Source organism: Netta rufina (genome assembly GCF_964035555.1).
Source record: "Netta rufina genome assembly, chromosome: 17".
Lineage (NCBI taxonomy): Eukaryota > Metazoa > Chordata > Aves > Anseriformes > Anatidae > Netta > Netta rufina.
Window position 1 is genome coordinate 12,755,077 of NC_140141.1, and position 14,893 is coordinate 12,769,969.

Below are 14,893 nucleotides of genomic sequence, written 5' to 3' on the forward strand. Positions count from 1 at the left end.
CCCAGCGCGCGGACGCATCTGATCTGTCTTGGGGAGCAAGGAAGGGGAAGGTTCAGACAAGGGGCTCTGCTCCGTCCCTTCCTGGTCCAGGTTTGGACCATCCCTACGGCACAGAGAAGTGGCACCATCCTCGTCTGGGGGCAGCAGGGGGCTCGGTGGTGCCGAGAGGCTCCTCCTGGAACACGAGAATCATTGAAATGAGGTCTGGGGAGCGATCTGGGGGCAGAGAGGGGAAGGACCAGAAAGGAGGCGGCGTTCGCCAGGTCGCAGTCTGCTTCCTCCGGCTTAAATCTGCCCTCCCCGCTGGCAGCCCGACCCAGGAAGAGCCACACCAGGTCTGGCTGCATCCCTGTGGCCGTGGGGATGGCTTGAAGCGAGCTGTTTAGTTGTGAGCACTCATTAGCAGAATTAAAATCGACAACGAAACGCGAGATTCTCATTTGTTGGTTATCCAGGCGGAGAAAACTGCCTTCTTCCTTCTGTTCTCCCCAGACAGAGGGTGAACTCCAGGAATCTCTCAGATGCCGCACTGATGGGGTTGCAGACCCTGTTAAAGTCCCGTGCTAGGACCCCTGACCCAGGCCACGCCGGTGTCACTTGTCACCCACCTGGGTGCTGAGCAGGGAAGAGGCTGAGTGCTGGCGTGTGCTTATCTGGGCTCAAAAACATTTATAAACCAGATTTCTTGAAAACAGACCCCTCGCAGCACTCCTTGTAGTAGGGGTTAATTATTAGGGGCTAATTTAAAACCCCATCAAGCCGGGTTTGATGTTTCCTTGTATTTGGGGTCCATATAAAACCCCGCCAAGCCCGGTTTAGGGCCCTTTCATCTTTTCCCTCTTATTTTCTACCCAAATAAAATAAATTTTGTGAAATTTTGCAGGGTGCGGGGAGGGACCCTGAGGCTCCCCTGGCCGAGGCGGTGCAGGGCTGGGGGACGCCGGGGGGGGGTGACACCGGAGGGCGACACCGGTGCCCCCCCCCCCCCTTGGTCACCCTCCGTTCCCGGCACACGGTGGCGCCGGCGGGAAAGCGCCGCAGCGAGGGGGCGTGGCTAAGGGGGAGGTGGGCGTGGCTTGTTGGGACAAGCCCCGCCCACCCGCGACCTTCTCCCGCAGCGGGCGCGCCGGCGCCGGAGCCGCCGCAGGTAGGGAGCGGGGCTGGGGCGCGCTGCGTGGGTTGGGATTTGGGAGGGTTTTTGGGGCTCCGCGCCGGTTTTGAGGGGTTTTGCGGAATGGCCGGAGCACGGAGGGGTGGGCGGAGGTGGCGGTTGGTGGGAAAAGGGGGTGCGGCGCGGGGAAAAGCTGCCTGCGTGGGTTGTGCGGGTAGGTGGGTGGGAGGATGCTGGGGTGGGGCAAGACTCCATACACGGGCACCGGGGCGTTGCGGGGTCCACGGAGAGCCCAAAAGGGCTCTCCGTGGACCCCGCAACGCCCCGGTGCCCACGGATCGCGGGGGGCCTTTGTACGGCCCTTCCTTGCTCCACGGGGCTGCTCCCGCGTGGATCGGTCACGCTGCCTCGTCCTGAAGCGCAGCACCTCTGGGCATGGCTCAGGTGGGCAGGAAGGAAGTCCCACTTTTTTATTTTTATTTTTTACTGCTTTTTATGTCACTTCGGAGCCGGTCCCAAGCATCCCCGCGTGGGGTCGGAGCCCCGCGTGGTAGCAAGGGCGGTGTCCCGCCTCGGAGCCTCCCTCTCCCGTGGGATGCGGCTGTGGGTTTCCAGCTGCTTTGTAGTTTTCCCTCGTGATTTTTTAATGAATTTTATGCAGCCTCTGAATTTTATGCAGCACGTTCGGAGGGTTGCCCCAAATGGTTATTTGGGAGGGTGCTGTGGCTCCTGGAGCTGTAATCACAGGATTGTAGGGGTTGGAAGGGGCCTCAAGACATCACTGATAATGCATTTTTTGGAGATAATGCATTTTTTGTTGGTTTTCTAAGAGGAGAAGCTGTTACAAAGCAGAGCTGCTCTCCCTTCTGCTTTGATACGGTTTCATAGGGTTTTGATCAAGTGCTTGATTTCAGCTCCCTCCCAGGGAAAGCAGGGAGGGACCCTCAGATCCCAAATATCTGGGTTCAATAACCACACGGCTCCATAGCACAGGGCACGAGGGCTGCACAGATGTCCTGGCCCCGTGGGCCTGTGCCCGTGTCCCAGCATCGCCCAGCTGGGACCTCAGGGTGGGCCCAGGGCCATCACAGCAAGCGAGGATGAAGTTTCCTACTGAGATGCAAGGGGAGGTTTCAGGCTCAGGATTTAGGATGGATGGAGAGATGTGGGAGGGGGAATTTGTCTTCATTTGGGCGTTCAATTCCATGAAATTATCTCAGAGCATATACAGAGGGGAAGAGGAGGGGACGAAGGAACAGATAGTGGTGTTTGGGATCAGGATGCTGGGCGGCTGGCATGGCTTCCCCTACAGGCACTTGCACCCTGCTCCCCTTTCCCCACCACCTCCTGGTGGTGAACACCAACCCCATCCCCTTCTTCTCACCCCACGCAGAGGACACCGTGGCCATGTCCTCCCTGCACTAGAACCGTCCCCCCCACCGCCTCGGTGGCTCCCAACCCGGCCGGGAGGATGCGTGCCTGGAAGGCGGTGGCCAGCACGCTGGTGCTGAGCGGGGTCGATGTGGCGGTCACCACGCTGCTCTACGCCCACGGCCGGGGTGGCCGGGACATCCTGCAGGACCTGCGGCACTTCAACATCTTCAACTCGCTGCTGGACGTCTGGGGGGGCTGCCTCTACCGCAGCTGCGTGCTGCTGGGGGCTTCCATCGGGGTGGCCACCAACACAGCCTACGGCCCCCGGCGCCTCAGGGCCTCGCGGACCTTCATCGCCGTCGTCTGCCTCCTCATGGGCATCTACATGATGGTGAAGCTGCTGCTCTACTCGGAGGTGCGCAGGACCATCAAGGACCCCTGGTTCTGGGGGCTCTTTGCCTGGACCTACGTGGCTTTGGCGGCCACCTTCGGACTGTGGCAGCTGCTGGCCTGCGTGACGTCCTCCCGCGAGGCGCTGGGGCCCGGCTCCGAGTCCCGCACCGAGGCGGAGGAGAGCTGCGATGCCCCCCGGGACAAGCGGGAGGAGGCAGCAGGTCCCACCATCCACAAGCTGCTGTCGTACACCAAACCGGACGCCTTCTTCCTGGGCATCGCCTCCTTCTTCCTCCTGGTGGCTGCGCTGGGTGAGCGGAGGGGCTGGAGGGGGCCGTCTGCCCCTCGTCGGGAGGGAAGGAGCCACGTGGGGGGCTCCTGAGATGGGTGGCACCTCCTAAACGGGCTGGGGGAATAGTTAAAAGGGCAAAATGTACAGTGGAGGATAAAATGCAATGGGAAATGGGATGTCTCTGTGGGCTGTCCCTCCTGGTACATCTCATGTGAGGTACCTGCGTGGTGGGGATGGGGTTGGCCAAGGGCCTTCGTGGCTGGGAATGCAGGTCCTGTGGTGGGTCTGTAACCTCTCGTCCTATGTTCCCGTACAGGAGAGACCTTCCTGCCCTACTACACGGGGCTGGCCATCGACGGCATCGTGGTGCAGAAGAGCATGGACCGCTTCTCCACGGCGGTGCTGGTCATGTCGCTGCTCGCCATAGGAAGGTAATCGCGGGGGCTGGCGCCCAGGGATGCGTTTTGGCTTCTCGGTGCTTTGTGGCGCTGCGAGGCCGTGGTGGTGGTGGGGAGGCCATCGCATAGCCCTCCTCGTCCATCTGCCTGTGGTGGGGGAGCAGGAGCAGGCACAGGGGATGGGCCCCCCAGGGAAGGTTGTCCTGGCAGCACCGGGTCCCGTCCTGATGGGTGTCATTGCTGGGGTTAGGACCAGTGCCCCCTTGTGGGGTTGGTAACACCATCACTTCCCGGGGTGGAAACGGTACCGGCACAGCATTGCCCAAGCCCTCGGCGTGGGCGTTGGTGTGTTTGTGTTGCTGAGGAGTGGGTTTCGTGTCCACTGGTCTATAACGTTTCTTATCTGCAATTAGCTCATTTGCCGCAGGTATCCGGGGCGGCGTTTTTACGCTCATATTTGCAAGGCTGAACATCCGCCTCCGCAACTGCCTCTTCAGGTCGCTGGTGTCCCAAGAGATGAGTTTCTTTGATGAGAACCGTACAGGTGGGTTCCCCTTTCCCCTGGGTTTGCTCTAGTCCCTCCATCCCGTCCCAGCGTACGGTATTTTTCCCCTTGGTTTGCCCTCCTGGCAGGTAGCTGGAGGTGGCACCCAAATGCTCGTGTTTAGAAATGGGGATAGAAAGCTTTTATTTTATTTTATTTTATTTTATTTTTTCAACCTTTTGGGTACCTCCCTGCCATGGGGTCAGGATTGCCCAGCACCTTGAGGATGTCACTCTGCCACCAACCAGCCTGACATCCAGCAGCCCTGGGGCTGACACATTCATCTCTGGCCATGTCATCTCCAAAACACCTCCTTTCCCCTTCCTGCACCTCCCTTCAGTTCCCACTGATCAGCTGCCCTCCATCTCTGCTCCAGGCACTGGAAACCTTGGGCGTGTAAAGCTTGCTGTGCTTGCTTGTGGCTTTCCCAGCTTGCCACTCAGTCCCGTCCCCGGCTGTGTCATTCTGGCGTGGTCCCAGTCGGCTGCAACTTTTCCCACACTTAATTTCTTCCTGGCGATATTTTTAGTTTTGAGGTTACCGCTCTATTTAGCAATCGTTGCAAGCTGCCCTGGTAGCTGAGGACACTGGAGATGTTACTGGAAGTGGGATCAGTAACCCTGGACTAGCAGTTGCTCAGTACGGGGATTCGGCCCTGGCTGCACTCGAAGACAGGCCAAGTACTTAGAAATTCAGGGTGGTGTTTGCTGGCTCTTAATGTTCATCTCCACTGCAGGAGCTTTGTCCTTAGTTGTCACACCCACATCCTCCAGGTCACTTGGGCCTCCTCCAGGCTGCAGGACACACAGCTAAACCCAAAGCTGCCTCATCCTCTGCGGGGCGTGCTGTGCCAGGAGTGCTTCTGGTCCTGCGAGGACAGCAGGGAAAGGTGCCAGCAGCCCCTGGCAGGCTCGTGGAGGGCTCCTGGCATCATTCAGAAATGAGCTGGGGGCTGGGGTGACAGCTCCAGAGGGGTGTTCAGCCCAGTGAACACCCACGTGGCAGCCTGTGTGCCCACAGGGTGCCCTCCAGGGTATAGTGCAGAGGCAGTCCCCTTAGTTCTGCAGATGTCCTGAGTGACACGAGGTTGTAGTTTGTGCTTTTGGATGCATTTCATGTCCCGTGTGCATCCAGCAGCCTGAGCTCCTCTGCTTTGCTTCACATTCACTGTTGTGGATCCCCGTCCATGCTGTTCAGCAAACCCTTAGTCAGGGCCTGGGCTGGATGAGGAGCTCCTGTGTGTGGTCCCATCATGGGACACGGGACACGGCCAGGCATTGACCTGCTGTGGTGATGTGTCCCCTCTCTCCCTTCCCCAACCCCTCGGTCCTGCAGGGGACGTCATCTCCCGCCTGACGTCGGACACGACCATCGTGAGCGACCTGGTCTCCCAGAACATCAACATCTTCCTGCGCAACGTCGTGAAGGCCACAGGGGTGATCTTCTTCATGTTCAGCCTCTCGTGGAAGCTCTCGCTCGTCACCTTCATGGGCTTCCCCATCATCATGCTGGTGTCCGACGTCTACGGCAAGTACTACAAGGTAGGCAGGAGGGGCTGGTGTGGCTGTCGTGTGCCACGGCGCTGGGCTGGCCCCCTTGAGAAGCTGTTGTGGGGACTGTGGGTGGCCTTGGAGCTGCAGGGATTGATATTGGGGTGTTTTGCTGGCTGCAGTGGGGGCAGAAGGACAGTGTTACAGCTATGTGGGCAGATTAGCATAGGCCTGGCTGTTATCTTCGTGCTCAGGAGCTGACAGGAGAGGTAGCTTGCCCACAAGATGTCCCATATGTGCCTGCTCGTTCATCTGCTGAATGTCCTCTCCTCTCCTCTCCCTTTGGAGTGACTCGGGTGGAGGGTTAAACCTAGCCCCAAGCTCCATTTCGATGCCAAAGGCCTGTCCCCCGTGGTTAATGCCACAGCCTGTGGCCCGCACAAGTCTTACACCACGTGCCCCACTGTCCTGAGGTGGGGGATGCATCCCAGTGCTCAGCCTTGGCTCAGTCCATAGCCTTGGAAAATGCCACCGTGCCCTCTCCTGAGCCTGAGAAAGGGCAGCTGGATGTGTGTTGAGCTCCCTCTGCTTCTGCTCCTTGCAGAAACTCTCCAAGGACGTGCAGAATGCCCTGGCCAAGGCCAACAACACCGCTGAAGAGACCATCTCTGCCATGAAGACTGTCCGCAGCTTTGCAAACGAGGAGACAGAGGCCAACGTGTACTGGCAGAAGCTGCAGCAGGTGTACAAACTGAACAAGCGCGAGGCCCTGGCTTACACCTACTACGTGTGGTCCAGCGGGGTAGGTGACCAGCACTAGGGACGGGCAGGGGACATCACTTCAGGTGACAAACCACGCGTGGTGTGATGTCCGTGCTGCTCCACGCTCTCAGAGAGCTCTGTGGGATGAGCCCAGCCTTGGTGTCTGCTGCCAGTAAACCACCATCTCTTGATATTTTTTATTATTTTTTTTGAACTCATCGAAAATACGTTCCGTTCCCCCTTAGGGCAGCATTGCATCACGCCACTGAGCAGTCTGCTTTCTCCTGTAAATAAAAATATCACTGATAACTGCTCAAGGTCGTGGAAAACCCCGTGTTTTCAGGTTGCTGCATTGCATGCCTGTGCCAGCTCATCTCCGGCTGCTCCAGCCAGGAAGCAGCCGCTGCGTTGGTTGAGCCTCTGCTCAGAAACAGGGATCTTCTGTGTGGGGGCAGTGGTGAGGGGAGGCTGCTGATTTTTTTTGTTTTGTTGTGTTTTATTTTTATTTGCAAAGTGGTTTTTTCACTGCTTGGGACCAGATGGTCCAGGGCTTCTGCACCAGCAGCTAAGGCAGTGCAAAGCCCTTGTGTTGGGCTGCCCTTACCCACACGACTTCAGGGATGCTGTTGAAAGGTTTTTTGAGGTATGACGCCCTCGTGCAGCTGTGGGAGGCTTACGGGTTCCCAAAGCTGGAAGCAAAATCGGAGCATTTCTAGCATTGTTCCTACACAACCAGGTGAAGCCAGCAGCAAGAACTGGGTCAGAACAGATCCCGCTGAATCAAAGGAGTCCAAAACCATTAAAACTGCTCCTGTGGGGCTCACGTAAAAAGAAGCTGACAGATTTAGCACAGCCCTCGCGGAGCCTTTCTCAGAGGAAACTGAGGATCTTAAGGTCAGATCTTGGTGGAGAGAAAAGGAACTTTTCCCCAGTAGCAGCCTGCGTGGCAAACGTTGCGCAGAGCGCTGGGCATTGCGTGGAAAGAAGCAGGCTGACTAAAGGCACGGGGCTGTTATCTGTCACGTCAGGGCTGAGCTGTCTCCGTGGAGTAGGTGGCACCCCCACACACTGATCTCAAGCGAGAGCTGAGGTTGTGCTGCAGGGATTTTGTGCATTAGCTCTTGGCTTGGTTTGGTGCTCTAAATTAAAATGTGTCACAGTCATATAACAGAGTTTATTTTAGTGGCGAGGTGACTGCATGTGTTGGGTAATTCAAGCATGGATCATTATCCTTGAGGATATTAGCTCAAGAGACATCGATGAGGCACTGTGATTTCAGATAAATTCTCCTTCCTTGGCTGTTGCCCCTCTGGATTCCTGTTTTGCTGAAAGATCCCAGCCCAAGTACCTGAGTTGTTTTTCCCTTCTCGTATCCATCCTCACTGCTGTCAGCCATGCGCTGTCAAGGATGCTTGGTTTGGGGCTCAAAGAATAAATGTCAGCTCCTGAGCTGTGGGCTGTTGTGTGGGTAACTACAGCAACACCAAAACATCAGTCGTCCTTGCTGATTTGGGGCTGTTTGCTTGCTTTCAGCTGACCCTCCTGGTGGTCCAGGTCAGCATCCTTTACTACGGCGGGCACCTCGTGATCTCTGGGCAAATGACAAGCGGAAACCTGATATCCTTCATCATTTATGAGTTCGTCTTGGGAGACTGCATGGAGGTGAGCCTGATCCCTCTGGGACACCCCGTATCAAGGTGATGTTCGTCTTCCAGATGTTCCCAGTCTCTGCAGTTGCAGGACTAGACCCGGTGTTGCCTACCCTACCACATGGGTGGCTTCACCCACCTGTGTGCCCTCTGCTCCCTGCTCTCATCCCGCTATGGCCCCACAAACACAGCCACTGCTAACACCTGGACACCTGAAAGCACCCAGAGCAGCTCAGCACCAATAAGGCAATCAGCACCAAAAGGTTTGGGCTGGCCCCGCTGAACAGGAGAATCCTGGCTGTCTCCCAAGCACGTTTCGTGGTATGAAGGATGCCGAGATTGTGCGTCTGCCTGTTAAATTTCAGGGTTCATTAAGAGCTTAATTACATTACTTTATTTTTTTTAACTTCCCTGGAACAGGCTGCAAGCTGCTGCGTTGGCAGCATGTTAGTGAGCTGGGATTGTGGGCGGGACAGTGGAGCCCACCCGGGGCTGCCTCCCCCTCGCCAAGGTGTCATTTTGGCTAATTGAGGCAGAAATTAGCAAGTCCAGGTTTCCTCGCAGCCAAGTTTGGTTTCAGCGGTGCTTCAGTGACAGAGCAGAGCCGGAGACAGCTCGCCCAGCTCTCACCATCTGTGCTGATAACTGCAGGCTCTGGTGGTGTTTCCAGGCTGTGGTTTTGGTGTGCATTTCGTATGGTTTGGGTTTTTGTTTTTTTTCGTCCTCCAATGGGAGGGGCAGTTGCAGTACAGGCTGTTCAGCAATTCTGGATTTAACAGAGAAGGGCCAGCGTGATGGGGCGTTATTCCGGAGAGGAATAAACCTTGGGTGAGGGTAAGAGCTTTCTTTCTCTGTCTGCTTCTAGTTAACACCAGGTGATGGATTTGGAAACACTTTGACCACTCTCCTCACGAGTGGCTGTGATTGCTGTTTCCATCACTTGAGAGGGTTTCATCGTTGCCTCTTCCCTTCCAGTCCGTGGGCTCCGTCTACAGCGGCCTGATGCAGGGGGTGGGAGCTGCTGAGAAGGTGTTCGAGTTCATCGACCGCAAGCCAACGATGGTGAACGATGGGTCTCTGGCCCCGGACCACGTGGATGGGAAGGTGGAGTTCAGAAACGTGACATTCTCCTACCGCACTCGCTCTGCCACGCAGGTCCTCCAGGTGAGCCCCACCAGTGCAGAGAACTCCCCATCGGGAGGATATTCCTATCACGATATTCCTCTGTCAAGACAATAATTGATCCCCAGCCCACAGGGAAGGTCAGCTGCCCTTCTGGAGATGCATAAAGGCAGGCTCAGTGGGATGCTGGCAAACAGATCATAATGAACAGTGGGTGTCCAGAGCTGCCTTTCCTTACAGGGAAGGAGTTTTATTAATAAAACCCTTGTTCCCAGCTCAGACGTTGAACATGTCAGCGTGGTACAGGGCTTTGTGCCAAGTTGTCTCAGGCTGCTTCCATGTGAGAGAGGGGCTGAGGTCACAGGGCAGGGCAAGACAGCAAAGCCGTGCAGTTTTTGGACGTCCTGCCACGCAAGCAGGCAAATTCAAAGCGAGCTTGCAGGCTTCTTGCTTCCTCGGAGGAAGGGAGCTGGGAGGAGAAGCAAACAGCTAGTCTTTTGTAGGCGAGATGTCTGAAGCAGCTCGCCATCAAGGTGGGGACCGCAATTTGGCTAAATCCCCTGCACAGTGCCCAAAGCACTGCCCCAGGACCTTGGTGAAGGCCAGCACCTGACCACACTCTCCCATCCGTGTTGCAGAACGTGTCCTTCACCCTGCACCCCGGCAAAGTGACGGCACTGGTGGGCCCCTCGGGCAGCGGGAAGAGCTCCTGCGTCAACATCCTGGAGAACTTTTACCCTCTGCAAGATGGGCAGGTGCTGCTCGACGGGCGTCCCATTAACATGTACGATCACAAGTACCTGCACTCAGTGGTACGAGCGACTGCTACGTGTCTTCTAGCTAGCGCCTGCCGTGGTCGGAGGGGATGGATGGCAGTGGTGCATGTGGCTGTGGATTTGAGCTGGCAGCCTCCGAAATGTCCGGAAAGCTGGAGGTGGTCCAGGAAACAAATTTAGATTGTGGGGGCAGAAGGGAAAGGGGCAGTGATCGGTTCGTGGGGAGGGGGAAGTCTTCCAAAACCAGGACAAGCAACATGTTGTGTTTTTGTATTTTTTGGACAACCCATTAGAAATACAGTTTTCATTGTTTGATTAATTACAGTCTAAGGTGAGTTCGGAAAAAGTGTTTTACAGTCCTCCAGCATGTTCCACCTTAAGATCTCAAAGTAATTCTCAGATGAGATTTTGGGATTTAAACTGCTCAGGATGCCAGCAGCAGGAGGAGCAGTGGAGGGGCTGGGTGCTTTCCCCAGGAGAGAGGGGTTTGGGCCCCTTGTCTCTTGTCTGCATGTCAGCACAGATCAGTCTCCATCTCCTCTGCAAGTAACTGCCCGCTTTGTTTGCCCCCAGAGTGAATGGCCTCGCGAGTCAGCAGGAAAACCTGAAAACAATTGATCAGAAGCAGGCTGGAAAGCCAAAGTCAGTGTGACTAATTTACATTCCCTGCCTGTACTGAGTGAAAACTAAAAGACAAGCAAGTCTTTCAGCTTAGCAGGCCTGGTGTGGTGTTAGGAGCATGGGGAGAAGTCAATTAAAATATGACCGTATCCTGCTGGCTCTCTTCACGTCCCGTTCTGAGCAATAATTTGGAGGGTTCAATTTATTTCAATATAGGCTGTTTAACAAAGGCGGAATTTGAGAGTGAGCAGCAATGGCTGTACAGTGGGGCAGGGAGACCGTTGCTAAGCAATTAAGGAATTGCATCAGCTATGTCCAGAACTTCCTAATTTTGGATTAAAAGACGCAGGGGGGATTATTCACAGGGCCCATTTGTGACAACTAGCCTTGAACGGGAAATCAGCAAGATTTTGGGAGGTCTGTCCGGTCTGCCTTGTCCCAGCAACTGGTTTCCCATACTGGGAAGAGCAGACAGTGCTGGGAATTATGGGCTTGGAGCAAAACCACAGCAGGGTGCTGGACAGGGGGTGCCCATCTGAGGTGCCAACATACCAGCACTGCCTGCGTTTTCTTTCCTATGCAGCAGCCTCCCAGCACCCTGTCAGTACCAGCGTCGCTGGAAGCTGACGTTGAGCAATTTCTGTCTCTCAGTTTAATGGTGGGGCTCTGCCCACTCAAGTCCTTACCTGGCAGGAACAAATGCTGCTGATCTGAGATGTCAGACGTCGTGTCTCCAGCTCCTTACTGCCTGCTCTTCCCTTTCTTTCTGCAGATCTCCTTGGTGAGCCAAGAGCCGGTGCTGTTTGCTCGCTCCATTGCTGATAATATTTCCTACGGCTTAGCTTCGGCCTCCTTCGAGTCGGTTGTTCAGGCTGCCCAGAAGGCTAACGCACATGCCTTCATCACGGAGCTACAGGACGGCTACCACACAGGTACTGACATCCCTCCCTTTGCCCTGACCCTGAGTTGTACCTAGGGAACTATGAGAAGGCAGAGAGGGAAGCTGGGACCTGGATGATCTCCCAGGCTCGGGGACTTCCTCCTTTGGTTGTTTCCATGAGCATCAGTCCCTCACACCCTGGGACTTGGAGAACTTGCTGCCGGAGGGAAGGACTGTAGCCTTGCAGGTGTTTAATACATTTAAATTAATCTGCCAAGTGAGCAGGAGCCGTAGCATTTATCTGGTCTTTGCTTCAAAGCATGCCACCATCCTGGTGCTGTTGGCTGGGCGCTGAACTTGGTGGCAGCTCTTGATTTTTATTTTGCCCCCTTTTTCTCTCTTGATCCAACAGAGGCAGGCGAAAAAGGAGCTCAGCTGTCGGGTGGCCAGAAGCAGAGAGTGGCTATTGCCAGGGCCTTGATCCGAACGCCCCCCATCCTCATCCTGGACGAAGCCACGAGCGCACTGGACGCAGAGAGCGAACACGCGGTGAGTGGGTGACCTGGGTGTCGGGGCCTGCCAAGCCCTCTCAGGTCAGGATCCCTGCCAGCTGCTGAAGTGTGCGAAGTGTTAGCTGGCATACAGCAACACCGTGCAGCCTTTTGGGCCAAGACGCACAGAAAGACTCTAAAAATGGTTCTGCAGTAGGCAGGGTAGGACTACCCGAGCTGAAATCCCAGCTGAGGCACTGAACCAGCCATACTTGCAGGAAAGGCCCTGAGCTCTGTGAGCTGTGCCGTGGTTTTTCTCACTGGGATGTGACAACCAAACGGCTCTACCAGCAGCAGAGCACTGTCCTCAGCATCATGCGTGGTATCTGATGCCGGCCTGGGGCTGGTTTTGGATAGCTGGGGGTGTCAATTTGATGTGTGCCCGGTGACCATCTGCCAGCCTTCAGATCTTAGCGCCTTTGTCTGGCTCTTGGCTGGAAAGCTGCTCTCTTGGTTTGCCTTGTTAGCTTCCCAGGAAACAGCCCCACCTTTCTAAGCAGCCGCATTTCCCAGGTGTCAGCTTCCCGCAGTCTGTGCCAACGCTGCGTGGCCTTTATTTGCATCCAGCTCTAACGAGAGCCCAGCATGCAAGAGCAGACCTGTCATTTAACCACCCTAGCCCTTTCCTGGCAGCGGATGGATGCATACCGCATCCGTGAGCTGGCTGGACTGAGAGGATTTGTGGCTAGGCAGTGAGAGCCAGGATGGACATGCTGGTGCTGGTAGTGCTACAGGGAGTCCTGCTCTCGTGTCCTCTGCGTAGCCAGAGGAGAGCAAACCTCCTGCCCAGAGATTTCTTAACACAGAGCCACAAAGCTGCTCTTCTCCCCTCCCAAAGCGGTGCCAGCGATGCTCGTGCACTAACAGCTTTTCCTCCCGCGCAGATTCAGCAGGCGATCTACGGCGATTTGCAGAACCACACTGTGCTCGTCATAGCTCACAGGCTGAGCACTGTGGAGAAGGCACACAACATCATTGTGCTGGACAAGGGCCGCGTGGTGCAGCAGGGCTCGCACAAGGAGCTGATGGAAGAAGGAGGGCTTTATTCCAAGCTGGTGCAGAGACAGATCCTGGGGCTCGAGGCAGGCGGCACGGGCGGCCACCAACCCGAAGCCCGGGGAGATTCAGCGAAGGCGCCCAGCGGGCTGGAGGAAGAGTTCAGGATAGACCATTCCCTCCCGGCCACGGCGCAGGACGATTATAACAACACAGCTCACAAGTGAGAGCGGCGAGGGCCGGCGCTGGAGATGCCTGCTGGGATGCCGAGGCAGGAGGCAGCTTGCCGACGGGCCGGCACGCCGCACAACGCCGCCCGTTCGCCCGTCCCGCGTGCGCCACGCAGCCGTGCACACAAAACCACACACTTCTAGAGCTTCCTGCAGTACAGCCCGGCGGGGCAGACGCCTGCTGGTTAAACAGGGAAACCGACTGGGGAGTTGGGTCTTTAGCCATTCTCAGCATTTCTACTGGGTTTCTTTTCTTACTACCAGTAATTCCTCTCGACTGGGACTTTTCTCCCATTGATATGCATGTGTAACTGCTATTAACTGTACTGGATGTTAAATGCATGCATGGAGGGGAAGGTTGAAAACCCCTCCAGGAATTTCAGGGGGTGGCTTTCTTGGCTGGGTAGAAAAGCAGCGACTGTAAAACAAGGTCCTGCTCCTGCTGTCAATCTATGGGGTCAGTCCAAAGTCTGCTGAAGTCTGTAGGGAGCTCCCTTCAGCTTCGGGGAAAATGGGATCCCTTCCATGGGGCTGAATGCTGGGAGAGTTTTGCACTGAGTGCCTGCAGGCTCAGGCTCACAACCATTGCTGCTGAGCTTGTTTCACGTAGTAATCATCCTTCCTGGAATGAGCCAGGGGACCAGGAGGCAGGTGTTGCTTTCAGATTTACTCTTGGTGCTTGGTGGGCGTTTGGTTTTCTTTTTAAGGACGAAGAGTTTTACCATAATTGGGTTAGGGATTTTTTTAATTATTATTATATTTCTGTGTGCACTGTACAATGTCTGTCTGGCTCCAGTGTCCACTGAAATTCAGTCTGTTACTTCAGTATTTTTTTAAACTCACAACCCCGGTGCTGGTTTGAAAAAAACACTACTAAAGACAGGCATAAAATACTAAAAGACAGCACTTTATAGAACCCACCAAAGCTTTGTTCAGCTTCAGGCAATGCAAGTGATTTCACTGCATGGGAAATCCGTACAGTCACTTTCCTGGAAGTCAGACTTCCGCTGCCTGAACTGTGAAATGTGTTTCTTTGAGTACTATTTATTAACTTTTAGTAAGAGGGAAAGAAAGACGTATATTGCTCCTAGTCCTTTCGTGTGATGGCTCTGGCTTAGTAGTGTTATGCTGCCATAGATTGGTGAAGAAACCTATGCAGCCAGGCAGATGCTATTGAAAAATAGCATTGGATTTTGTGGGAAAGATTGACTCAGACTGTGCATAGTTAAGAAATGATCTCAAGCACTTTAGCTCTCATGTTTTTCAGTATTTGAATGCTGCTGTGTTTTACTTTTTGGCAGTTTTGCAGTTTCGTTGTTCGCACTGTTTTGATTTCGTTCAGTGATGTTTTACAAACTCTTTAGTGTCCTTGAGGAGGGATGCTCAAACAAAAATAAAATACTACCTCTGCCACTCAACATTGAGCCAGTCTAGTGGGGGATGTTTTGTTGTTTTGTTTTTTTTTGCATTCAGAACATCTGGGTTTTTCAAGGTAATGTTCATCTGAGATGATGGATGGATACAGCTGCTTACCACACATGTTCTGGTTCCCTCATGGGGAATAACAAGAAGTACCTATGGAGAATGAGGTATGTAACAGCCTTCAGCATCTGATAATGACCGTGAACCATCACACTAGGTATAACTTGTTTAAGAACTTGTTTCCATCTCGGATCCCATCTGGCAATCAGTCCCACACAAAAG

At 54.8% G+C, this 14,893-nt stretch overlaps 1 protein-coding gene across 1 annotated transcript; it reads left to right on the plus strand.

The window, feature by feature from the left end:
* Positions 1 to 1,104: 1,104 nt before the first annotated feature.
* On the plus strand, positions 1,105 to 14,601 carry ABCB9 (ATP binding cassette subfamily B member 9). The gene is made up of 12 exons (XM_084297127.1): positions 1,105 to 1,147; positions 2,505 to 3,189; positions 3,487 to 3,601; positions 3,982 to 4,112; positions 5,448 to 5,653; positions 6,207 to 6,404; positions 7,898 to 8,026; positions 8,989 to 9,177; positions 9,774 to 9,947; positions 11,305 to 11,464; positions 11,825 to 11,961; positions 12,848 to 14,601. The coding sequence occupies exons 2-12, from the start codon at positions 2,583 to 2,585 to the stop codon at positions 13,184 to 13,186; spliced, it is 2,385 nt and encodes a 794-aa protein (XP_084153253.1). The 5' UTR covers positions 1,105 to 1,147; positions 2,505 to 2,582; the 3' UTR covers positions 13,187 to 14,601.
* Positions 14,602 to 14,893: the final 292 nt, after the last annotated feature.

Bases quoted from the DNA above. Each gene is read 5' to 3' on its own strand.
- ABCB9 (XM_084297127.1), top strand. From the start codon at position 2,583: ATGCGTGCCTGGAAGGCGGTGGCCAGCACGCTGGTGCTGAGCGGGGTC. The intron at 3,190-3,486 runs GTGAGCGGAGGG...GTTCCCGTACAG, and splicing joins CCTCCTGGTGGCTGCGCTGG to GAGAGACCTTCCTGCCCTAC. The intron at 5,654-6,206 runs GTAGGCAGGAGG...TGCTCCTTGCAG, and splicing joins TCTACGGCAAGTACTACAAG to AAACTCTCCAAGGACGTGCA.